We start from the raw sequence: 27,296 nt of genomic DNA on the forward strand, positions 1-27,296 counted from the left end.
GAACCAAGAACCACTTATAGAATCAGAATGAGTAAATGTCTATGTCACCACTCACCCTGTGTCTTACAATAGAGATATATGTATAATACTGTATATATTACAACATGGCGGCATCCCAAATTGCACCCTATTCCCTATGTAGTCCACTACTTTTGACCAGGGCCTCCTATTCCCTATATATCCCATAGCATATATCCCCTATATGTAGAGAATAGGGCGCCATTTGGGATGCAGCCTATATCTCTCTCACCAGATTGGAGGCCCCTCGGACGGTCTCGGGGTTGAGCATGACGATCTCCGTGGTAACGTGGCCCTCCACCGCCTCTGTCATCTGCTCCATGGTGCAGTTGATTGATGGGTCTTTGATCTTGAACCAGTTGTCTGCGTACCAACCAATCAGGAACCAGACATATTTCTTCCCATAGAGCTTCTCCTTGTACACCTGTAGGATAGAGGGAGAGACGGGAGAGAGAAAGAGAACAGAAAGGAGTGAACGAATGGAAATGTAAAGAAAGAGAGATTGAGAGAGAGAGAGAGAGAGAGAGAGAGAGAGAGAGAGAGATGGGGAAGAGAGAGAGAGAGAGAGAGAGAGAGAGACAGAGAGGGAGGGAGAGATAGGGAAGAGAGAGAGAGAGATGGGGAAGAGAGAGAGAGAGAGAGAGAGAGAGAGAGAGAGAGAGAGATGGGGAAAAGAGAGAGAGAGAGAGAGAGAGAGAGAGAGAGATGGGGAGAGAAAAGGAGTGAGTGAGTGAAAGGAAAGCAATGAGCGGGCAGGTTTGTGAGACAGAAGATACCAGAGTATATGGAGGAAGAGAGAACACAAAGACAGAAGATATCAGAGTATATGGAGGAAGAGAGAACAAATACACAGAAGATATCAGAGTATATGGAGGAAGAGAGAACACAAAGACAGAAGATATCAGAGTATATGGAGGAAGAGAGAACAAATACACAGAAGATATCAGAGTATATGGAGGAAGAGAGAAAACAAAGACAGAAGATATCAGAGTATATGGAGGAAGAGAGAACACAAAGACAGAAGATATCAAAGTATATGGAGGAAGAGAGAACAAATACACAGAAGATATCAGAGTATATGGAGGAAGAGAGAACACAAAGACAGAAGATATCAGAGTATATGGAGGAAGAGAGAACAAATACACAGAAGATATCAGAGTATATGAAGGAAGAGAGAACAAATACACAGAAGATATCAGAGTATATGGAGGAAGAGAGAACACAAAGACAGAAGATATCAGAGTATATGGAGGAAGAGAGAACAAATACACAGAAGATATCAGAGTATATGGAGGAAGAGAGAAAACAAAGACAGAAGATATCAGAGTATATGGAGGAAGAGAGAACACAAAGACAGAAGATATCAAAGTATATGGAGGAAGAGAGAACAAATACACAGAAGATATCAGAGTATATGGAGGAAGAGAGAACACAAAGACAGAAGATATCAGAGTATATGGAGGAAGAGAGAACAAATACACAGAAGATATCAGAGTATATGAAGGAAGAGAGAACAAATACACAGAAGATATCAGAGTATATGGAGGAAGAGAGAACACAAAGACAGAAGATATCAGAGTATATGGAGGAAAAGAGAACACAAAGACAGAAGATATCAGAGTATATGGAGGAAGAGAGAACACAAAGACAGAAGATATCAGAGTATATGGAGGAAGAGAGAACAAATACACAGAAGATATCAGAGTATATGGAGGAAGAGAGAACACAAAGACAGAAGATATCAGAGTATATGGAGGAAGAGAGAACACAAAGACAGAAGATAGAGGAACGGAGAGATAACAAAAAGCGATAGAAAGAAAAATCTAGATCCATTGACACGAGCCGTGAGCAATACAAGCTGGAATCAAATATATATATATTTTTTAAAGACACAAAAAAGGATATTGTCATTCAACAAAAATGTTAAGATATCAATCCACAAAGTTGTGAACAGCAACTGTAGCTTCTGTACCTCGCAGAAAACTTTTCTGGCTTCTGTCTCGTAGAAGAGCCCCACGATGATTCTGGCATCTTGCCGCTGGCGATTCAAAGAGGGAAGGAAAGAGTCACACAGGAGATGGGAATACACAACACACACACACACACACACACACACACACACACACACACACACACACACACACACACACACACACACACACACACACACACACACACACACACACACACACACACACACACACACACAGGTTCCACAGAGAATCACACACAAACACATACACACACCTCCTCCCAATACCCAAACGCAATGCACCGCGCAGCACAACTCATTTTCCCCTCTGGTGTGCTACATTTATGTTGTTACCATGGTTCCTACAGCGATGGCCAATTAATATCGCACAACAACCCCAGGCCGGCATGCCAAGAAAGGTTATGCTGAAGTACGCACCAGCCAGGAAGAAAGCAAGGAAGGAATGATAGGGAGGAGAGGATGAGGGAGGTGGGATGGAGAACAGAAAGGTAGAGGAGAGAGGGAGGAGGAACGGAAAGGTAGAGGAGGAACAGAAAGGTAGAGGAGGAACAGAAAGGTAGAGGAGGGACAGAAAGGTAGAGGAGGGACAGAAAGGTAGAGAAGAGAGGGAGGAGGGAGGGAAGGAAAGGGAAGAGAGCCCTAGGACCATGCCCCAGGACTACCTGACATGATGACTCCTTGCTGTCCCCAGTCCACCTGGCCGTGCTGCTGCTCCAGTTTCAACTGTTCTGCCTTATTATTATTCGACCTTGCTGGTCATTTATGAACATTTGAACATCTTGGCCATGTTCTGTTATAATCTCCACCCGGCACAGCCAGAAGAGGACTGGCCACCCCACATAGCCTGGTTCCTCTCTAGGTTTCTTCCTAGGTTTAGGCCTTTCTAGGTAGTTTTTCCTAGCCACCGTGCTTCTACACCTGCATTGCTTGCTGTTTGGGGTTTTAGGCTGGGTTTCTGTACAGCACTTTGAGATATCAGCTGATGTACGAAGGGCTATATAAATACATTTGATTTGATTTGATTTGATGATTTGATTTGAACAGAAAGGTAGAGGAGGGACAGAAAGGTAGAGAAGAGAGTGAGGAGGGAGGGAAGGAAGGGGGACAGAAAGGTAGAGGAGGAACAGAAAGGTAGAGGAGCGAGTGAGGAGGGAGGGAATGAAGGGGGACAGAAAGGTAGAGGAGGAACAGAAAGGTAGAGGAGAGAGTGAGGAGGGAGGGAAGGAAGGGGGACAGAAAGGTAGAGGAGGAACAGAAAGGTAGAGGAGAGAGTGAGGAGGGAGGGAAGGAAGTGGGACAGAAAGGTAGAGGAGGAACAGAAAAGTAGAGGAGAGAGTGAGGAGGGAGGGAAGGAAGGGGAACAGAAAGGTAGAGGAGGGTAGAGGGAGGAACAGAAAGGTAGAGGAGAGAGGGAGGAGGGAGGGAAGGAAGGGGAACAGAAAGGTAGAGGAGTGTCATGACCTGCCCTTTGAGGGAAGGCTCATAGGCGCCCCTACATTTGATTTGATTTGATGATTTGATTTGAACAGAAAGGTAGAGGAGGGACAGAAAGGTAGAGAAGAGAGTGAGGAGGGAGGGAAGGAAGGGGGACAGAAAGGTAGAGGAGGAACAGAAAGGTAGAGGAGAGAGTGAGGAGGGAGGGAAGGAAGGGGGAGAGAAAGGTAGAGGAGGAACAGAAAGGTAGAGGAGAGAGTGAGGAGGGAGGGAAGGAAGGGGGACAGAAAGGTAGAGGAGGAACAGAAAGGTAGAGGAGAGAGTGAGGAGGGAGGGAAGGAAGGGGGACAGAAAGGTAGAGGAGGAACAGAAAAGTAGAGGAGAGAGTGAGGAGGGAGGGAAGGAAGGGGAACAGAAAGGTAGAGGAGGGTAGAGGGAGGAACAGAAAGGTAGAGGAGAGAGGGAGGAGGGAGGGAAGGAAGGGGAACAGAAAGGTAGAGGAGTGTCATGACCTGCCCTTTGAGGGAAGGCTCATAGGCGCCCCCCCCCCTTGTTAAAGTTAAATCCCTTTGTTACCACAGAGAGAGACGTTGCAGTACGGTAACATCAAAAAGTTGAATAATTTAACAGTATTTCTGTAATCAAACATTTGGAATGGTCCATGGGTATTTAAACAACAATCCTGTCGTATTTGTTAATAATTTGTATTGTAACTAAGGACAGTAGAACAACATAACTGTATCTCTGAATGTGTATATTTCCCAGTTACCAGACGTACATCTAAATGTTGTGGAACTTATATGATTAAATATGAAACTATTTGTGAGAAGATGAAATGTGACGTTAGCCTTCTAAATGAGATAACTGTTTTTCATATGAAGTCTAAACCAATTCAGTGGCCACGCCCACTTGAGCACAGACACAGCCTCTTTTTCCCCAAGTGGCCTAATGACAAAATGTACATCAGGCCAACGAGAACAACAGCGTGAGCTGAGAGGGCCGTAATGGATAGAACTCTGAAACCAGAAGACGTGAGGACGCAGTCCAAACCTCACGAATGATTAATAAATCTACAAAACCAAAGACTGCACATTCACATTCTGCAGCTGTATATGTCAAATTGTCTAGGAAAGTCGACGGAAGACGAGAAGAGAACATTTCCCTATCGAACGACCATTGGTACGCCTGACGTATACATTATAACAGAGCTACAACTACGAAGGACTTTCTGTCGATTACTCCCCAGGCGGATCGATTGTTTTCAACGGAGAGACAGCAAAGACAAAGACACACGTAAATATGTCAATTGCAATTCCATGAGCATAGTTATCCACTGTGTGTATGATAGTGAAGTCCTTTGTCTTTTCTCCCGCTCTTTCTTACATGCCCTGCCCTTTTCCTTTTGTGTAACAAGCCGTCATATCGGTTTAGTCCACTAGGGACTTTTCATTGCATTATGTCGTATTCAATGTGTAACATTTCCTGTGTGTGTGTGTATGTTTATGTAATTCTGTGTGATTATTAAGTTAGTTAGTAAATAAATAATTAAGCCAATTTGTATATCGCTGATTCATCATTAATCAAATCAAATCAAATTTTATTTGTCACATACACATGGTTAGCAGATGTTAATGCGAGTGTAGCGAAATGCTTGTGCTTCTAGTTCCGACAATGCAGTAATAACCAACAAGTAATCTAACTAACAATTCCAAAACTACTGTCTTGTACACAGTGTAAGGGGATAAAGAATATGTACATAAGGATATATGAATGAGTGATGGTACAGAGCAGCATAGGCAAGATACAGTAGATGGTATCGAGTACAGTATATACATATGAGATGAGTATGTAAACAAAGTGGCATAGTTAAATTGGCTAGTGATACATGTATTACATAAGGATACAGTCGATGATATAGAGTACAGTATATACGTATGCATATGAGATGAATAATGTAGGGTAAGTAACATTATATAAGGTAGCATTGTTTAAAGTGGCTAGTGATATATTTACATCATTTCCCATCAATTCCCATTATTAAAGTGGCTGGAGTTGAGTCAGTGTCAGTGTGTTGGCAGCAGCCACTCAGTGTTAGTGGTGGCTGTTTAACAGTCTGATGGCCTTGAGATAGAAGCTGTTTTTCAGTCTCTCGGTCCCAGCTTTGATGCACCTGTACTGACCTCGCCTTCTGGATGATAGCGGGGTGAACAGGCAGTGGCTCGGGTGGTTGATGTCCTTGATGATCTTTATGGCCTTCCTGTGACATCGGGTGGTGTAGGTGTCCTGGAGGGCAGGTAGTTTGCCCCCGGTGATGCGTTGTGCAGACCTCACTACCCTCTGGAGAGCCTTACGGTTGAGGGCGGAGCAGTTGCCGTACCAGGCTGTGATACAGCCCGCCAGGATGCTCTCGATTGTGCATCTGTAGAAGTTTGTGAGTGCTTTTGGTGACAAGCCGAATTTCTTCAGCCTCCTGAGGTTGAAGAGGCGCTGCTGCGCCTTCTTCACAATGCTGTCTGTGTGAGTGGACCAATTCAGTTTGTCTGTGATGTGTATGCCGAGGAACTTAAAACTTGCTACCCTCTCCACTACTGTTCCATCGATGTGGATAGGGGGGTGTTCCCTCTGCTGTTTCCTGAAGTCCACAATCATCTCCTTAGTTTTGTTGACGTTGAGTGTGAGGTTATTTTCCTGACACCACACTCCGAGGGCCCTCACCTCCTCCCTGTAGGCCGTCTCGTCGTTGTTGGTAATCAAGCCTACCACTGTTGTGTCGTCCGCAAACTTGATGATTGAGTTGGAGGCGTGCATGGCCACGCAGTCGTGGGTGAACAGGGAGTACAGGAGAGGGCTCAGAACGCACCCTTGTGGGGCCCCAGTGTTGAGGATCAGCGGGGAGGAGATGTTGTTGCCTACCCTCACCACCTGGGGGCGGCCCGTCAGGAAGTCCAGTACCCAGTTGCACAGGGCGGGGTCGAGACCCAGGGTCTCGAGCTTGATGACGAGCTTGGAGGGTACTATGGTGTTGAATGCCGAGCTGTAGTCAATGAACAGCATTCTCACATAGGTATTCCTCTTGTCCAGATGGGTTAGGGCGGTGTGCAATGTGGTTGAGATTGCATCGTCTGTGGACCTATTTGGGCGGTAAGCAAATTGGAGTGGGTCTAGGGTGTCAGGTAGGGTGGAGGTGATATGGTCCTTGACTAGTCTCTCAAAGCACTTCATGATGACGGAAGTGAGTGCTACGGGGCGGTAGTCGTTTAGCTCAGTTACCTTAGCTTTCTTGGGAACAGGAACAATGGTGGCCCTCTTGAAGCATGTGGGAACAGCAGACTGGTATAGGGATTGATTGAATATGTCCGTAAACACACCGGCCAGCTGGTCTGCGCATGCTCTGAGGGCGCGGCTGGGGATGCCGTCTGGGCCTGCAGCCTTGCGAGGGTTAACACGTTTAAATGTCTTACTCACCTCGGCTGCAGTGAAGGAGAGACCGCATGTTTTCGTTGCAGGCCGTGTCAGTGGCACTGTATTGTCCTCAAAGCGGGCAAAAAAGTTTAGTCTGCCTGGGAGCAGGACATCCTGGTCCGTGACTGGGCTGGATTTCTTCCTGTAGTCCGTGATTGACTGTAGACCCTGCCACATGCCTCTTGTGTCTGAGCCGTTGAATTGAGATTCTACTTTGTCTCTGTACTGACGCTTAGAACAGAAAGGTAGAGGGGGGAAGGGGAACGGAAAGGTAGAGGAGGGTAGAGGGGGAACAGAAAGGTAGAGGAGGGTAGAAAGGAGAACAGAAAGGTAGAGGAGGGTAGAGGGGGAACAGAAAGGTAGAGGAGGGTAGAGGGGGAACAGAAAGGTAGAGGGGGGAAGGGGAACGGAAAGGTAGAGGAGGGTAGAAAGGAGAACAGAAAGGTAGAGGAGGGTAGAGGGGGAACAGAAAGGTAGAGGAGGGTAGAGGGGGAACAGAAAGGTAGAGGAGGGTAGAAAGGAGAACAGAAAGGTAGAGGAGGGTAGAGGGGGAACAGAAAGGAGGGTAGAGGGGGTCAACCTTATGCTCTAATTAACTTGAGTCTCTTAAAAATAAAAGACAGGATTTCCAGCTCGCCCTGTGTTTCTGCGGGTGTGGTGGCAGTGGTGATTATGTCTGATTCGCTACGCCAGCCGGGGCCCTTGCTGCTCCTGTGTACTAATGGTGTGTGTGTGTGTGTGTGTGTGTGTGTGTGTGTGTGTGTGTGTGTGTGTGTGTGTGTGTGTGTGTGTGTGTGTGTGTGTGTGTGTTAGAGTCTCTCTGGGGTTTGTTCACCAAGCTCGGACGTGATTGATCTCATGTGTTCAATCACCTGGCAGTTGCCATGGCAGCAGGGGGGATAAACCAGGAAGAGAGTGTAAGGGAAGGAGGGAGGGAGGTGAGAGAGAGGGAGGGAGGGAGGAAGGGAGGGAGGTAAGAGGGAGAGGGAAAGAGGGAGGAAGGGAGGAAGGTGGGAAGTGAAGGAGGCACCTTGAGGTTCTTGACAGCTGGGGCGGGGTCGGTGAGGAAGCTTTGGCGAACACTGATCTCTATCCCAGCCTCCTTGGTCCTCGCCTCGAGATCATCCAGCGTCTGAAGGAGAGATAAGACATGAAAACTGCCATCATTCACTTCATTCAGATGCTTTGTTTAGTATTTTCAGTACAACATGTCTTGACAGAACAGACAGAAACACAGACAGAAACACAGACAGACACACAGACAGAAACACAGACAGACAAACAGACAGAAACACAGAAAGAAACAGACAGAAACACAGACAGAAACACAGACAGACACACAGACAGACACACAGACAGACACACAGACAGACACACAGACAGAAACACAGACAGAAACACAGACAGAAACACAGACAGACACACAGACAGACCAACAGACAGACACACAGACAGAAACACAGACCAGGGCTGGCTCCAGACATAAGCAGAACTCATTCGGGTTCTGAAGATAATGTTGAGAGTTAGAATAGTAGGTGCAAGTACAAAAATTGAGTTTTGCATAAGCAAATGTTCTCTTGTTACGTCAGTCACTGACAGTCATTCAATTAGCCATGTCAGCTAACACTTGCTTTATTGCTAAATTTGTCTAGCCAACTGTCTAAACTTGGAGCATCATGTCCGGATACCAGCCGGTCACGCAGGGCACGTGCCCAGGGCCCCTAACCTACAGGGGGCCCCAATTTGATTTTGTTAGTTACTCTCACTCAGATATAATTTATATGGCATAAGTCATGGAAAAATGTGTAGAATTGCATGAAATCAACAGGTTGGTTGTCAGTCCCCAACCCCCTATAACTCTGAGTATGGGCCTGCCATTTTGATTCTCAGTTACATTGTTTTACAATTTTGTGCCAAATATAAATTGTGTCAGCAATAATAGGACCAAAGTGTAGTTTACATTGTTTAAGGATGTATCAGTGGAGACCACCTCTTCCAGGACAATAGGAGACACCATATTACATTGTTTAAAACCTCTTGAACCTCTGGCTAGTATTTCATTTTTGGATGAAAAACGTTCCCGTTTTAAGCGCAATATTTTGTCACGAAAAGATGCTTGACTATGCATATAATTGACAGCTTTGGAAAGAAAACACTCTGACGTTTCCAAATCTGCAAAGATATTGTCTGTGAGTGCCCCAGAACTGATGCTACAGGCGAAACCAAGATGAAACTTCAAACAGGAAGTGAGCAAAATTTTTGAGGCGCTGTTTTCCATTGTCTCCTTATATGGCTGTAAATGCGACATGAACGAGCCTACACTTTCTGCCGTTTCCCCAAGGTGTTGGCAGCATTGTGACGTATTTGTAGGCATATCATTGGAAGATTGACCATAAGAGACTACATTTACCAGGTGTCCGCCTGGTGTCCTGCGTCGAAATTGGTGCGTAATCTCCAGGTGCGTGCATTCTTCCATGTGATTCAGAGGAGAAACCAAACTTCCACGAACAACATATCATCGAAGAGATATGTGAAAAACACTTTGAGGATTGATTCTAAACAACGTTTGCCATGTTTCTGTCGATATTATGGAGTTAATTTGGAAAAAGGTTCGGCGTTTTTGGTAGCCAAATGTGATGAACAAAACGGAGCGATTTCTCCTACACAAAGAATCTTTTTGGAAAAACTGAACATTTGCTATCTAACTGAGAGTCTCATTGAAAACATCCGAAGTTCTTCAAAGGTAAATTATTTTATTTGAATGCTTTTCTTGTTTTTGTGAAAATGTTGCCCGCTGAATGCTACGCTAAATGCTACGCTAGCTATCAATACTGTTACACAAATGCTTGTTTTGCTATGGTTGAAAAGCATATTTTGAAAATCTGAGATGACAGTGTTGTTAACAAAAGGCTAAGCTTGAGAGCTAGCATATTTATTTCATTTCATTTGCGATTTTTATGAATAGTTAACGTTGCGTTATGGTAATGAGCTTGAGGCTGTATTCACGATCCCGGATCCGGGATGGCTAGTATCAAGAGACCACCTCTTCCAGGACAATAGGAGACACCATATTTCTCTCTATACTCAGCCAGGGGGAGGAATAATTATGTCTAAACCAATTCAGGATGGGATGAAATGCTAAAGCCTGGAAATACAACCTCAAGTTTAGTACAGATTAGAGGTGGACCGGCTAGTTGAGAACAAGTTCTCATTTACAACTGCAACCTGGCCAAGATAAAGCATAGCAGTGTGAACAGACAACAACACAGAGTTACACATGGAGTAAACAATAAACAAGTCAATAACACAGAAGAAAAAAAGAAAAAAACTTACAGTTAACTAGTCACACGCTCTAACCACCTGATTACATTGCACTCCACGAGGAGACTGCCTGTTACGCGAATGCAGTAAGAAACCAAGGTAAGTTGCAAGCTAGCATTAAACTTTTCTTATAAAAAACAATCAATCAATCATAATCACTAGTAAACTACACATGGTTGATGATATTACTAGTTTATCTAGCGTGTCCTGCGTTGCATATAATCGATGCAGTGAGTATTCGCGTAAAAGGACTAGTTGCTCCAACGTGTACCTAACCATGAACATCAATGCCTTTCTTAAAATCAATACACAAGTATATATTTTTAAACCTGCTTATTTAGTTAATATTGCCTGCTAACATGACTCTTTGCGAACTGTGAAGACTATTTCTTCCTAACAAAGACAGCCAACTTCGCCAAACGGGGGATGATTTAACAAAAGCGCATTTGCGAAAAAAGCACAATCGTTGCACAACTGTACCTAACCATAAACATCAATGCATTTCTTAAAATCAATACACAGAAGTATATATTTTTAAACCTGAATATTTAGCTAAAAGAAATCCAGGTTAGCAGGCAATATTAACCAGGTGAAATTGTGTCACTTCTCTTGCGTTCATTGCACGCAGAGTCAGTGTATATGCAACAGTTTGGGCTGCCTGGCTCGTTGTGAACTAATTTGCCAGAATGTTATGTAATTATGGCATAACATTGAAGGTTGTGCAATGTAACAGAAATATTTAGACTTAGGGATGCCACCCGTTAGATAAAATATGGAACGGTTCCGTATTTCACTGAAAGAATAAACGTTTTGTTTTCGAGATGATAGTTTCCGGATTCGACCATATTAATGACCTAAGGCTCGTATTTCTGTGTGTTATTATGTTATAATTATGTTCATTATTTGATAGAGCCGTCTGACTCAGCGGTGGTAGGCACCAGCAGGCTCGTAAGCATTCATTCAAAATGCATGTAAGCATTCATGCTTTCGTGCATTTTGCCAGCAGCTCTTTGCTGTGCTTCAAGCATTGAGCTGTTTATGACTTCAAGCCTATTAACTCCCGAGATTAGGCTGGTGTAACCGATGTGAAATGACTAGCTAGTTAGAGGGGTGCGCGCTAATAGCGTTTCAAACGTCACTCGCTTGGAGTGGTTGGAGTGGTTGTTCCCCTTGCTCTGCATGGGTAACGCTGCTTCGAGGGTGGCTGTTGTCGATGTGTTTCTGGTTCGAGCCCAGGTAGGGGCGAGGAGAGGGACAGAAGCTATACTGTTACACTGGCAATACTAAAGTGCCTATAAGAACATCCAATAGTCAAAGGTATATGAAATACAAATCGTATAGAGAGAAATAGTCCTATAATTCCTATAATAACTACAACCCAAAACTTCTTACCTGGGAATATTGAAGACTCATGTTAAAAGGAACCACCAGCTTTCATATGTTCTCATGTTCTGAGCAAGGAACTTAAACGTTAGCTTTCTACATGGCACATATTGCACTTTTACTTTCTTCTCAAACACTTTGTTTCTGCATTATTTAAACCAAATTGAACATGTTTCATTATTTATTTGAGGCTAAATTGATTTTATTGATGTATTATATTAAGTTAAAATAAGTGTACATTCAGTATTGTTGTAATTGTCATTGTTACAAATATTATTTTTTTTAAATCGCCCGATTAATCGGTATCTGCTTTTTTTGGTCCTCCAATAATCGGTATCCGTATTGTCGTTGAAAAATCATAATGGGTCGACCTCTAGTACAGATAGTTTTCCTACATATTTAACATGTTTGTTAATTTTATCCTAGATCGCTTACCTTGAAACTGGACTATGAATTTTGTGCCAATAGCCTGAAGGGGGAGACATGGGAAGTATTGAACTACAGAAAATCAGCCGTGGCAATATATTCATTTCGACCATTAGATATTCTGCCGCTTAAAGCAACTGGGATGTAAGTCCACCTACTGAGGTTGGTTTTTGTAACGATCGTCGTTGGAATGAGGTGAGGACCAAACCGCAGCGTGGTAAGTGTTCATGATGATATTTATTTAAACTCAGAACACTAAACAAAATTACAAAGAGAAAGAAACGAAACCGAAACAGTTCTGTAAGGTGACAAAACACACTAGACAGAAAATAACTACCCACGAAACACAGGTGGGAAAAGGCTACCTAAGTATGATTCTCAATCAGAGACAACTAATGACACCTGCCTCTGATTGAGAACCATACCAGGCCAAACGCAAAAACACAACATAGAAAACGGAACATAGACAACGCACCCAACTCACGCCCTGACCATACTAAAACAAAGACATAACAAAGGAACTAAGGTCAGAACGTGACAGGTTTTAATTGATTTGAGATCTGTTAAAGTTCTGGCAATGGTTTTATCTAAGAAAGGCAATAGATCTACTAACAAATATTTAAAATAGGAAACGATTGTCATTCCATAAGTAGAGATGGAGTCCTCCATCAGGTTCCATAAGTAGAGATGGAGTCCTCCATCGGGTTCCATAAGTAGAGATGTAGTCCTCCATCAGGTTCCATAAGTAGAGATGTAGTCCTCCATCAGGTTCCATAAGTAGAGATGGAGTCCTCCATCAGGTTCCATAAGTAGAGATGGAGTCCTCCATCGGGTTCCATAAGTAGAGATGGAGTCCTCCATCGGGTTCCATAAGTAGAGATGGAGTCCTCCATCGGGTTCCATAAGTAGAGATGGAGTCCTCCATCGGGTTCCATAAGTAGAGATGGAGTCCTCCATCGGGTTCCATAAGTAGAGATGTAGTCCTCCATCAGGTTCCATAAGTAGAGATGTAGTCCTCCATCGGGTTCCATAAGTAGAGATGGAGTCCTCCATCAGGTTCCATAAGTAGAGATGGAGTCCTCCATCAGGTTCCATAAGTAGAGATGTAGTCCTCCATCAGGTTCCATAAGTAGAGATGTAGTCCTCCATCAGGTTCCATAAGTAGAGATGTAGTCCTCCATCAGGTTCCATAAGTAGAGATGTAGTCCTCCATCAGGTTCCATAAGTAGAGATGTAGTCCTCCATCAGGTTCCATAAGTAGAGATGGAGTCCTCCATCGGGTTCCATAAGTAGAGATGGAGTCCTCCATCGGGTTCCATAAGTAGAGATGTAGTCCTCCATCAGGTTCCATAAGTAGAGATGGAGTCCTCCATCGGGTTCCATAAGTAGAGATGTAGTCCTCCATCGGGTTCTATAAGTAGAGATGGAGTCCTTCATCGGGTTCCATAAGTAGAGATGGAGTCCTCCATCGGTTTCCATCGGGTTCCATAAGTAGAGATGTAGTCCTCCATGAAGTGATCAGTAGATTTCAGGGAAATTGGTGTTATTTCCTTAGATTGACAAATTGCCTGGGCCAGGGGTTCCATGGATAATAAAAATAGCAAAGGAGACATTAAATCACCTTGTCTGCTGCTTCTAGTGAATCTGAACAGAGCAGAACAGATACTGCCTGTTAAAACTATGTCTGATGGATTGGCATATAGTAATTTAATCATAATGAAATTTGCAGTTGAGAGAGAACTTGGATAAATACAATGGGAGAATTACACTTGACGTGGACTGATGATTTTCAAAAAATAGGCACGGTGCGCTTTTGGTTTCAATCCCTCTAAAAAGGGAAATAAATCAGTCTAAATAACAAACTATCCTTATTTACCAGTGTGAAAGAGTGATAGAAAGTCTGTTTCTGAAACACAGAGTCCTTCTTTTGATTCACCTGGCTGTTTGCCTACCTGTGTATGACCATTGCCTTCCTGTGACCACAATTCCTGCCTTCTGCGAAGGTGAAATGAACACCTGCCACGCTCTGCGCGTGAATCTACACCTTTTTCTCCCTGAGTATTTATTACACTTTGATGATGTGAAGAAGAAACTTAATGAAAGAGTCCAGCAAGGATTTGTCAGCATGAAACTGAGTGACTCACTCATTCATGGCTTTAGATCAAAATAAACAAGTACCAACATTCTTTCTGATAGTCTTTAATAAAGAAATGTTTTGACCGTGTATACTGACAAGTGGTTGCCATGGTGACTCATTCAATAACAGTTGAAGTCGGAAGTTTACATATACTTAGGTTATATATACATATACTTAGGTCAACCACTCCACAAATTTCTTGTTAACAAACTATAGTTCTGGCAAGTCGGTTAGGACATCTACTGTGTGCATGACAAGTAATTTTTCCAACAATTTTTTACAGACAGATTATTTCACTTATAATTCACTGTATCACAATTCCAGTGGGTCAGAAGATGACATACACTAAGTTGACTATGCCTTTAAACAGCTTGGAAAATTCCAGAAAATTATGTCATGGCTTTAGAAGCTTCTGATAGGCTAATTGGCATAATTTTAGTCAATTGGAGGTGTACCTGTGGATGTATTTCAAGGCCTAGCTTCAAGCTCAGTGCCTCTTTGCTTGACATCATTGGAAAATCAAAAGAAACCAGCCAAGACCTCAGAAACAAATTGTAGATCTCCACAAGTCTGGTTCATCCAAGGGAGCAATTTACAAACACCTGAAGGTACCACGTTCATCTGTACAAACAATAGTACGCAAGTATAAACACCATGGGACCATGCAGCCGCCATAACGCTCAGGAAGAAGACGCGTTCTGTCTCCTAGAGATGAAAGTACTTTGGTGCGAAAAGTGCAAATCAATCCCAGAACAACAGCAAAGGACCTTGTGAAGATGCTGGAGGAAACAGGTACAAAAGTATTTATATCCAAAGTAAAATTAGCCCTTTATTGACATAACCTGAAAGGTCGCTCAGCAACAAAGAAGCCACTGCTCCAAAACTGCCATAAAAAGTCAAACTACAGTTTGCAACTGCACATGGGGACAAAGATCATACTTTTTGGAGAAATGTCCTCTGGTCTGATGAAACAAAAATAGAACTGTTTGGCCATAATGACCATCGTTATTTTTGGAGGAAAAAGGGGGTGGCTTGCAAGCCGAAGAACACCATCCCAACCATGAAGCACGGGGGTGGCAGCATCATGTTGTGGGGGTGCTTTGCTGCAGAAGGGACTGGTGCACTTCACAAAATAGGCAGCGTCATGAGGAAGGATACATATGTGGAAAAATTTCAAGACATCAGTCAGGAAGTTAAAACTTGGTCGCAAATGGGTCTCCAAATGGACAATGACCTCAAACATACTTCCAAAGTTGTGGCAAAATGTCTTAAGGACAACAAAGTCAATGTATTGGAGTGGCCATCACAAAGCTCTGACCTCAATCCCATGGAAAATATGTGGGCAGAACTGAAAAAGCGTGTGCGAGCAAGGAGGCCTACAAACCTGACTCAGTTACACCAGCTCTGTCAGGAGGAATGGGCCAATTCACCCAACTTATTGTGGGAAGCTTGTGGAAGGCTCCCCAAAACGTTTGACCCAATTTAAACAATTTAAAGGCAATGCTACCAAATACTAATTGAGTGTATGTAAACTTCTGACCCACTGGGAATGTGATTAAAGAAATAAAAGATGAAATAAATAATTATCTGTAACGGTCTGGGTGTAGCTGGTGCAGAGGAGTCAGGCGCAGGACAGCAGAGATGAGTAACACAAGTAACTTTACTCAAATATGCCAATAACATGTCGTAATACTGAGCTCACAATAACAGACCGAACATACATAAAATCAAAAACCACGCACAAAAACCATGGGGAAAACAGAGGGTTAAATAATGAACATGTAATTGGGGAATTAAAACCAGGTGTGTAAAACAAAGCCAAAACAAATGGAAAATGAAAAGTGGATCGGCGATGGCTAGAAGGCCGGTGACTTCAACCGCCGAATGCCGCCTGAACAAGGAGAGGGACCGACTTCGGCGGAAGTCGTGACATTCTCTCTATGACTATTCTGACATTTCACATTCTTAAAATTAAGTGGTGATCCTAACTGACCTAAAATAGGGACTTTTTACCAGGATTAATTGTCAGGAATTGTGAAAAACTAAGTTTAAATGTATTTGGCTGAGGTGTATGCAAACATCCGACTTCAACTGACTGGCTCTCGGAAATCATTAAAAATGCGGCTACCACATGAAACTACATGAAAATACTTGCAGATCAATAAAGTGTCCCTGTAGATCTAATTATATTTAGAGGATTGGAGGATTCTAAATTAATATCTAAGGGGCATTTTTCTGGTCTGTGATATTGATTTATGAATGCAAAACCTTACAGAGAATATCGAAGCAGCTGTTTTTGTACTCATTTATTTTCTCTCCGGCGCCAGCATCACTCTCCGCCTCATGGCCTCAAACTGTGCCACTTTGTTTCTCTCCGTCGACCCACACGCAAATTAAACATTTGGATAATAAAGCATTTAAAGGCTGACATTGGTTGATTTTAATACTTCTGACAGCCGAAATTCTAACTCCACACATAACTTTTAAAAGGCATGGATTATTATAACCTACTGCAGGCCTAAAACATATGGGTGTAACCTTCTGAATTAATGATTTACATTGAAGATTGAGGCCTCTTAATGAGTCCCGAGAGCCGATCTGTTATCCAACAATTATTATTGTAATTAACCCTGCATTATAATTAAATAAAAGCTGCTTAGATATTCTCTGTAAGGTTTTACATTTCTAAATCAATATCACAGACCAGATTTGCCCTAAATAAAAATGCCCCTTAGATATTAATTTAGAATCCTCCAATCCTCTAAATATAATTAGATCTACAGGAACACGTTATTGATCTGCAAGTATTTTCACGTAGTTTCATGTAGTAGCCGCCTTTTAATGAGTTCCGAGAGCCGTGTCATACCAGTTATTATTGGATTATTCACCATGACAACCACTTGTTAGTATAAAACAGAACGTCATGTGGGTTTTAATTTATTTTTCGAATTCAATAATAAATTTCTACCACTCTAGATGCTGGAGGCATTTTGTTTTTCACAAGTGTTAGCAGTCTGTGAATTCTGCAAACAATGTTTCCATGAATTGGCTATTAGCGGGACAATAGACTCGTCATACCTTTACAAAAGGATAGTCTAATAGCTCATCTAGGTGTGAAGAAAATCCCTCCAACTTGCAATGTATTAAGTACTCTAAAGTTTTACATTTCTAACTCCAAACCTAATGCAACTGCAAAATGTTGTACAGTATTTCTTCATCAACATCTTTATGCTTTCATTAATAAAATACTGATAAAAATACTCTTTCAAAATGCAGATGTTTTTTTCAACTTTCAGCAGTACAATAGGGAATATCACTGAATGACAGAGCGTGGGGACTGGTCTTGATAAATCAATCAGATTTTTGTTTTTTTCATGGAATAGAAATACCATAATATTAAACAAAGAAATTATTAAGCTACAGAAAGAGAAACATTCTCTGAGGGCAGAGAGAGGGGCGGCAACTGATGCATTGGTCCAGAGCCAAGCGGTATTGGCGGAGAGTCACTCGTCATTTGCGTAGAGTCAGGCGGAGAATGACCAGTTGAAGAGGGCAATGAACGAGATGGAGTCACAATCCATGCCAGGCACACCTGTGAGCTCTGGAAACAACGTGTCCTTGATGGGCTAGAAGCCATCCACCCTTGATGGGTTATCAGCAAGACAATAGACTCTTGCCGAGTTTAGGGACTTTAAATGTACAGTTTTAATGGACGTTTGCAAGGCATTATTATTGCCCATAATCATCTGTTGAGAAAACATGTGTTATGGCTTTTCAACCTCTGCCATATTGTGGATTCTGCTCTAATTATGTTGGTAACCAATGTATTATAGCAATAAGGCACCTCAGTGGTTTGTGGTATATGGCCAATATACCACAGCTAAAGGCTGTATCCAGGCTATCTATCTAATATAACTTAGAGGGTTTTATTTAATGGAAGCTTCCTCTAATGTCAAACATGTAACGTGTGGTGTACCGCAGGGCAGCTCTCTAGGCCCTCTACTCTTTTCTATTTTTACCAATGACCTGCCACTGGCATTAAACAAAGCATGTGTGTCCATGTATGCTGATGATTCAACCATATATGCATCTGCAAACACAGCTAATGAAGTCACTGTAACCTTTAACAAAGAGTTGCAGTTTGTTTTGGAATGCGTGGCCAGCCATAAACTGATCCCGAACATCTCTAAAACTGTATTTGGTACAAATCATTCCCTAAGTTCTAGACCTCAGATGAATCTGGTAATGAATGGTGTTTCTGTTGAACAAGTTGAGGAGACTAAATTACTTGGTCTCACCTTAGAATGTAAACGGTCATGGTCAAAACATATAGATTCAGTAGTTGTAAAGATGGGGAGAGGTCTGTCCGTAATAAAGAGATGCTCTGCTTTTCTGACACCACACTCCACAAAGTCCTGCAGGCTCTAGTTTAATCTTATCTTGTTTATTGTCCAGACATATAGTCAAGTGCTGCAAATAAGGACCTAGTTAAGCTGCAGTTGGCCCAGAACAGAGAGACACAGCTTGCTTCATTGTAATCAGAGGGCTAATATTAATACTATGCAAGCCAGTGTGTCTTGGCTAAGAGTTGAGGAAAGAATGACTGCGTCACTTCTTGTTTTTACAAGAAACATGAATGTTTCAGAAATTCCAAATTGTTTGCATAGTCAACTTACACACACACACTTACCCCAGGTTCAGAACAAATTCAATTAATCAATGCATTGATTCAGTATGTTTATCAATAATACATATTTTTGTTTGTGTGTCTGTACTGACATGTGACCTACTGGTTGTGTGTCTGTACTGACATGTGACCTACTGGTTGTGTGTCTGTACTGACATGTGACCTACTGGTTGTGTGTCTGTACTGACATGTGACCTACTGGTTGTGTGTCTGTACTGACATGTGACCTACTGGTTGTGTGTCCGTACTGACATGTGACCTACTGGTTGTGTGTATGTACTGACATGTGACCTACTGGTTGTGTGTATGTACTGACATGTGACCTACTGGTTGTGTGTATGTACTGACATGTGACCTACTGGTTGTGTGTATGTACTGACATGTGACCTACTGGTTGTGTGTATGTACTGACATGTGACCTACTGGTTGTGTGTGTATGTTTTTTATTTATTTGTCCTTTTATTTAACTAGGCAAGTCAGTTAAGAACAAATTCTTATTTTCAATGACAGCCTACGGTTGGTATCTATCAGTCTTGATGAGTTAGGGTGGGTATCCATCAGTCTTGATGAGTTAGGGTGGGTATCTATCAGTCTTGATGAGTTAGGGTGGGTATCTATCAGTCTTGATGAGCTAGAGTGGGTATCTATCAGTCTTGATGAGTTAGGGTGGGTATCTATCAGTCTTGATGAGTTAGGGTGGGTATCTATCAGTCTTGATGAGTTAGGGTGGGTATCTATCAGTCATGATGAGTTAGGGTGGGTATCTATCAACAACAAACAAAAGTTTATCTCAATACTTTGTCATTGCCAACAAATGGTATATAACAGAGGTCAAACGTTTTCTGTAAGTCTTCACAAGGTTTTCACACACTGTTGCTGGTCTTTTGGCCCCCTTATTGCTATTATACACTGGTTACCAACATAATTAGAGCAGTAAAAATAAATGTTTGTCATACCCGTGGTATACGGTCTTATATACCACGGCTGTCAGCCAATCAGCATTCAGGGCTCGAACCACACAGTTTTATAATCTAGATCATAACCATCATTAATCATGGCCTGTAGGCCAAGTCCTCCCTGGGAGATACATTCAATAGCCTGCCCTAAATGGTATTGTGTCGTAGCCCAAATGAGACTGACCATCTCTCCTTAGCTGTAGCGAACAAAAAAAAATAGTAGGGGAATAGCTTCCAATTTATATAGCCATATTTTCCCATGTAGGAATTCAATGCTCTGGAGCCCCACCAGGAAGCAGCCTCAGTCCGTGTGACATTATTCGTTAATTGGTGTGGTATCATCACTGTTTAATATCCTGGACCATAGGCAGTATAATATTAACAAAGTCCAATACTCAGCAATAATAGTAATAATGTCCTTGTAACCACTTCAAGGGGGGGGGGGGGGTGTTCTCCTCATTGGCTTATGCTGAGGGCAGCATTATAGCCATAGGCTAGGCTGTGTGACTGTGCATGGATGGCATATCTGAATATTGTGCCAGTCATTATGGGGCTCCATCTGTCGACTCGTCAGGGATTCTGGGAAATGTGATTCTGGAAAATGTATTGAGCTTTATTGGGAGCATTGTGTTCTGAAAGATCAAGATGAGTTTTTTTTCCGGGTGGATGAAACCCCATCTCAGATTTAGCTGATGTCGCTGGGATCTCACCTGCACTGTAGGTTGCCCTCTGTTTTAGCAGTTTGGCATTCAGATCTGGGGAGATGATGACCCTCTTCTCCTCATAGGTCAGAGCCCCCCCGAGTCCACTGCAAGGCAAACAATTTGCCATTTCACTTCAAACGAGAGCCCTTCCCGGAAAAGACCCGCGCAAGTGTGCAATGTTAATCAGCGGCATGGGACCCAGCTTCTCCTGCCCTCGAATAGCTCATAGAAAAGATTGCTCATGAAACAAAGTTGGGTTTTCCCGCCACCCCCACGGAAGTTTCAAGTCCTTTTAGCACGTTGAATTTACCGGAATGATTCTCAAGTGATTCCGTTTTCTCTTTTTAAGGAGATCGATTTGCCCCCTTTTTTTCTAACTTAGCTCGCGCCGCTTCCAGGTCACGGAGTTACACCTCTTTCCCATTGGCTATCGATGGAACTGTTGTCGGGGAGTTGAGAGCCGTCATGTTACCACAGGTGAACCGTGGGGGGGAGCAGATTATTCTATCCTCGGGAGACAAATAGACCTGCTCGTTTTTTTAAATACTTATCATACAATCAATGTCCCACACTTTAATATGATGTTTACTATTGACCTTTTTTTATTTTTTAAATCAACTCTGTTAATTAATAGTTATTTTGCAAAAGAAAGCCACGATGAGGCCACGCGTTTTCAATGCATGTCACCGGAACAGGAAGGCTCATGTTTCATCAAAGTCCATAAAACTTGAGTCTAGAGCAGCCTTAGTTAGGAAGGGTTTTGGTAGAGTGATTAGCCCCACAGACTCTGGACCACAGAAGCCCATTCTGACGTGGCTATGAATCCCATCTCAACCCTTCCGCTCTGTTTTCCTCTGTATCTGTCTCCCCTCTACATTCAGACTATCACCGTCTATAATACAGTCAAATACAAACAAACTAAGAAAATGTAAATGTTAAAGATGCCTGTCACTCACCGAGGTGAAAACTTCCGTAGTCTGCTGGATGGTGGCGATCTTCGTCCATTTCCACTTCTGAAAGAGCTGAACCCTGGTGGGGTTGTGGAGGGTGGCAGACGGGTGGGTACGAAAGAACGTGGGGAAGCGCTGGCGGTTGGAGAGCGCTGGAGAACTGGAGCCGTAGGATAACTGAGGAGAGAAGAGAGGAGGAGAGGAGGAGAGGAGATAGAAAAGTGTTAGGGTGTCCTCATTATGAAAACATTTGACAGAAAAGACAGAAGAGACAGAGGAAGAAGAACAAACCAAAGAATAAGACAAAACGAGAAAACAAGAAAAGGTAGTTAACATAATGAAGCAAAACGATTTTTGGTTCAATAATACACAGCCAAAGCCCAGTAAATTAGGTCCTGATAGAATATCCCTCCGCCAAAGCCCAGTAAATTAGGTCCTGATAGAATATCCCTCCGCCATATCCCAGTAAATTAGGTCCTGATTGAATATCCCTCAGCCAAAGCCCAGTAAATTAGGTCCTGCTAGAATATCCCTCAGCCATATCCCAGTAAATTAGGTCCTGCTAGAATATCCCTCAGCCATAGCCCAGTAAATTAGGTCCTGCTAGAATATCCCTCAGCCAAAGCCCAGTAAATTAGGTCCTGCTAGAATATCCCTCCGCCAAAGCCCAGTAAATTAGGTCCTGATAGAATATCCCTCCGCCATATCCCAGTAAATTAGGTCCTGATAGAATATCCCTCAGCCATATCCCAGTAAATTAGGTCCTGATTAAATATCCCTCAGCCAAAGCCCAGTAAATTAGGTCCCGCTAGAATATCCCTCAGCCATAGCCCAGTAAATTAGGTCCTGATTGAATATCCCTCAGCCACATCCCAGTAAATTAGGTCCTGATTGAATATCCCTCAGCCATAACCCATCAAATTAGGTCCTGCTAGAATATCCCTCAGCCATATCCCAGTAAATGATGTCCTGATTGAATATCCCTCAGCCATAGCCCAGTAAATTAGGTCCTGATTGAATATCCCTCCGCCACATCCCAGTAAATTAGGTCCTGATTGAATATCCCTCAGCTACATCCCAGTAAATTAGGTCCTGATAGAATATCCCTCAGCCACATCCCAGTAAATTAGGTCCTGATTTAATATCCCTCAGCCATATCCCAGTAAATTAGGTCCTGATAGAATATCCCTCAGCCATATCCCAGTAAATTAGGTCCTGATTGAATATCCCTCAGCCATATCCCAGTAAATTAGGTCCTAATAGAATATCCCTCAGCCATATCCCAGTAAATTAGGTCCTGATTGAATATCCCTTAGCCATATCCCAGTAAATTAGGTTCTGATTGAATATCCCTCCGCCACATCCCAGTAAATTAGGTCCTGATAGAATATCCCTCAGCCATATCCCAGTAAATTAGGTCCTGATAGAATATCCCTCATCCAAAGCCCAGTAAATTAGGTCCTGATAGAATATCCCTCCGCCATATCCCAGTAAATTAGGTCCTGATAGAATATCCCTCAGCCATATCCCAGTAAATTAGGTCCTGCTAATGTATTAAACATTTTCATTGATCAACTGCAATGTGAGCTGGTAAGTTAAAATGGCACCGATTTCCTATATAGTGCACTACTTTTGACCGGAGCCCTATTCCCTATGGGCACTATTCCCTTTTGGCCCTGGTAAAAAAAAAAAAAGTTATGCACTATATAGGGTATAGGGTGCAATTTGGGACGCAAACATACATCGCACGGTGACACGGCCACTGCAGAGGAATATGGGTCAGAAATCTGATGTGGGAACCGACAGAGACAGGTCTTTATGACACCAAAATAGCACTGCATGAAAAATGTAGGAATTTGGCTGTATACTGGGGCGGCAGGGTAGCCTAGTGGTTAGAGTGTTGGACTAATAACCGGAAGGTTGCAAGTTCAAACCCCCGAACTGACAAGGTACAAATATGTCGTTCTGTTAACAGGCAGTTAACCCACTGTTCCTAGGCTGTCATTTGAAAATAAGAATTTGTTCTTAACTGACTTGCCTGGTTAAATAAAGGTAAAATAATTATTTAAAAAATAAAAAATACCCGCCCAGCATCTAGTCTACACATAATTTCTGTGAGAGTACACTTTCAAAGTGGAGAGTGACACAAATACTGTGCAATAATAGCCCACCAAATATCAGCCTGCTATTCCCGTATCCCCTCCATAAAGGTGTCTGGATATACAGCAATAGGTGAAAGCTTTTTCCAGTTGTCATAACATGTCAATATCTTTCAGGGCGCAATACTAGCTGGCAAATGGTATGGGCCCTGGTCAAAGGGAGAACCTTTTGGTGCCATTAGAAACCCAACCACTAAGACGGACAGAGCAGTGTTATTATTCCCTCTAACCTCCTTGACACTTCTTATTTGGCATTCAGGCCTTGGAATACTTACCTTACCTCTAGGCTGACAAAACACTCCACTCTCCTCTCCTTCCTTGACAGCTAAGTGGATCTGAGGTGTCTGCTCCACTGTTCCCCACCCATCTCTCTGTCTGTCTCCCCCCCACTCTCTCCCTTCCTCAGCCAAGTTGATCTGAGGTGTCTGCTCCACTGTCACCCCCCCCATCTCTCTGTCCGTCTCCCCCCCACTCTCTCCCTTCCTCAGCCAAGTTGATCTGAGGTGTCTGCTCCACTGTCACCCCCACCCCCCCCCCATCTCTCTGTCCGTCTCCCCCCCACTCTCTCCCTTCCTCAGCCAAGTGGATCTGAGGTGTCTGCTCCACTGTCACCCCCCCCCCATCTCTCTGTCCGTCTCCCCCCCACTCTCTCCCTTCCTCAGCCAGGTTGATCTGAGGTGTCTGCTTCACTGTTTCCCTCTCCCCCCCCCATCTCTCCGCCCGTCCCTCCCTCCCTCCCTCCCTCAGCCAAGTGGATCTGAGGTGTCTGCTCCACTGTCACCCCCCCATCCCTCTGTCCGTCTCCCCCCCACTCCCTCCCTCCCTTCCTCAGCCAAGTGGATCTGAGGTGTCTGCTTCACTGTCAGGTGCCAGTAGAGCTCACAGAGGAGGGCACTCAACTCCCTGGAGCTCAGCTATGACTCTGAGTCAACATCCATCTAGACACCACTAGTCTCGTAGCTATGACTCAACCTCCCTCCCTCTAGACACCACTAGTCTGGAAGCTATGACTCTAAATCAACCTCACTCTAGACACCACTAGTCTGGTAGCTATGACTCTGACTCAACCTCCCTCTACACACCACTAGTCTGCTAGCTATGACTCAACCTCGCTCTAGACACCACTAGTCTGCTAGCTATGACTCTGACTCAACCTCCCTCGACACACCACTAGTCTGCTCGCTATGACTCTGACACAACCTCGCTATAGACACCACTAGTCTGCTAGCTATGACTCTGAGTCAACCTCCCTCTAGACACCATTAGTCTGCTAGCTATAACTCAACCTCCCTCTAGACACCACAAGTCTGCTAGCTATAACTCAACCTCCCTCTAGACACCACAAGTCTGCTAGCTATGACTCAACCTCCCTCTAGACACCACTAGTCTGCTAAATATGACTCTGAGTCAACCTCACTCTAGACACCACTAGTCTGCTAAATATGACTCTGAGTCAACCTCTCTCTAGACACCACTAGTCTGCTATCCACGACTCAACCTCACTCTAGACACCACTAGTCTGCTAGCTACGACTGACTCAACCTCCCTCTAGACACCACTAGTCTGCTATCCACGACTCAACCTCCCTCTAGACACCACTAGTCTGCTAGCTATGACTCAACCTCACTCTAGACACCACTAGTCTGCTATCCACAACTCAACCTCACTCTAGACACCACTAGTCTGCTAGCTATGATTCAACCTCCCTCTAGACACCACTAGTCTGCTAAATATGACTCTGAGTCAACCTCACTCTAGACACCACTAGTCTGCTAAATATGACTCAACCTCACTCTAGACACCACTAGTCTGCTAGCTATGATTCAACCTCCCTCTAGACACCACTAGTCTGCTAAATATGACTCAACCTCCCTCTAGACACCATTAGTCTGCTAGCTATGACTCAACCTCCCTCTAGACACCACTAGTCTGCTAGCTATGACTCAACCTCCCTCTAGACACCACTAGTCTGCTAGCTATGACTCAACCTCATTCTAGACACCACTAGTCTGCTAGCTATGACTCAACCTCCCTCTAGACACCATTAGTCTGCTAGCTATGACTCAACCTCCCTCTAGACACCACTAGTCTGCTAGCTATGACTCTGACTCAACTTCCCTCTAGAAACCATTAGTCTGCTAGCTATGACTCAACCTCCCTCTAGACACCATTAGTCTGCTAGCTATGACTCAACCTCCCTCTAGACACCACTAGTCTGCTAGCTATGACTCTGACTCAACTTCCCTCTAGACACCATTAGTCTGCTAGCTGTGACTCAACATCCCTCTAGACACCATTAGTCTGCTAGCTATGACTCAACCTCCCTCTAGACACCATTAGTCTGCTAGCTATGACTCAACCTTCCTCTAGACACCATTAGTCTGCTAGCTATGACTCAACATCCCTCTAGACACCACTAGTCTGCTAGCTATGACTCAACCTCCCTCTAGACACCACTAGTCTGCTAGCTATGACTCAACATCCCTCTAGACACCATTAGTCTGCTAGCTATCTGACTCATACTAGAGGCTGAGGTAACGTCCCAAATGGCACCCTATTCTCCAATCATCCCCATAAGGCCCTGTTCTAAAGTAGTGCACTACATAAGGAATATGTTGCCATTTGGGAAACAGCCTCTGACTGAAGCTGGAGGCTCATGACTCGCAGATTATTATTTTTTTCCACATTTAGTGAATTAGGGCACCCACTCATAAGGATTTACTGAAGAACATTGTTATGATACAGCTAATTTTGGAGATAGATGTGGTATCTATCTAGCACAACTGATAGACTGTCACACACACACACACACACAGTAGAACCACACTCACCACTATAAGGTTCCACATGCGAGCGGCCTCGGCCACCAAAGTGGACACAGAGCTGCAGCCAGGCATCAGTACCATCTTGATGGGCTCAGTGTACAGCAGGTCATACAGGAGCTTGGTGGCTTCACCTGGATCACACTGTAGGGAACAGAGGAAGACAGAAAGGCAGACTATATATGCTCCAAACTATTTAATGGTAAACCATCACACTGCCTGGGAAACAGAGGACTAGTAAATAGAAGAGGAATAAGGGAGATGGATAGAGGAGTGGAATAAGGGAGATGGATAGAGGAGTGGAATAAGGGAGATGGATAGAGGAGTGGAATAAGGGAGATGGATAGAGGAGTGGAATAAGGGAGATGGATAGAGGAGTGGAATAAGGGAGATGGATAGAGGAGTGGAATAAGGGAGATGGATAGAGGAGTGGAATAAGGGAGATGGATAGAGGAGTGGAATAAGGGAGATGGATAGAGGGGGAATAAAGGTGAGTGATAGAGGAGGAATAAAGGTGAGGGATAGAGGGGGATAAAGGAGAGGGATAGAGGAGTGGAATGAAGGAGAGGGTGATAGAGGGGGAATGAAGGAGAGGGTGATAGAGGGGGAATGAAGGAGAGGGTGATAGAGGGGGAATGAAGGAGAGGGTGATAGAGGGGGAATGAAGGAGAGGGTGATTGAGGGGGAATGAAGGAGAGGGTGATAGAGGGGGAATGAAGGAGAGGGTGATAGAGGGGGAATGAAGGAGAGGGTGATTGAGGGGGAATGAAGGAGAGGGTGATAGAGGGGGAATGAAGGAGAGGGTGATAGAGGGGGAATGAAGGAGAGGGTGATAGAGGGGGAA

The 27,296-nt window shown here is 43.6% G+C and overlaps 1 protein-coding gene across 1 annotated transcript in view; it reads right to left on the bottom strand.

Annotated features, from left to right (window-relative positions):
- LOC139392147 (gamma-aminobutyric acid type B receptor subunit 1-like) overlaps positions 1–27,296 on the bottom strand; it is a 157,448-nt gene that overhangs the window by 82,943 nt on the left and 47,209 nt on the right. The window contains exons 2-6 of the mRNA XM_071139880.1: positions 26,462–26,596; positions 21,478–21,648; positions 7,938–8,039; positions 1,991–2,056; positions 251–442 (exon numbers count right to left, since the gene is read on the bottom strand). Of these exons, the coding sequence (XP_070995981.1) occupies positions 251–442; positions 1,991–2,056; positions 7,938–8,039; positions 21,478–21,648; positions 26,462–26,596 (666 nt within the window). The remainder of the gene's footprint in view (positions 1–250; positions 443–1,990; positions 2,057–7,937; positions 8,040–21,477; positions 21,649–26,461; positions 26,597–27,296) is intronic.

The sequence above is a fragment of the Oncorhynchus clarkii genome, chromosome 32 (assembly GCF_045791955.1).
Source record: "Oncorhynchus clarkii lewisi isolate Uvic-CL-2024 chromosome 32, UVic_Ocla_1.0, whole genome shotgun sequence".
Taxonomy (NCBI): Eukaryota; Metazoa; Chordata; class Actinopteri; order Salmoniformes; family Salmonidae; genus Oncorhynchus; species Oncorhynchus clarkii.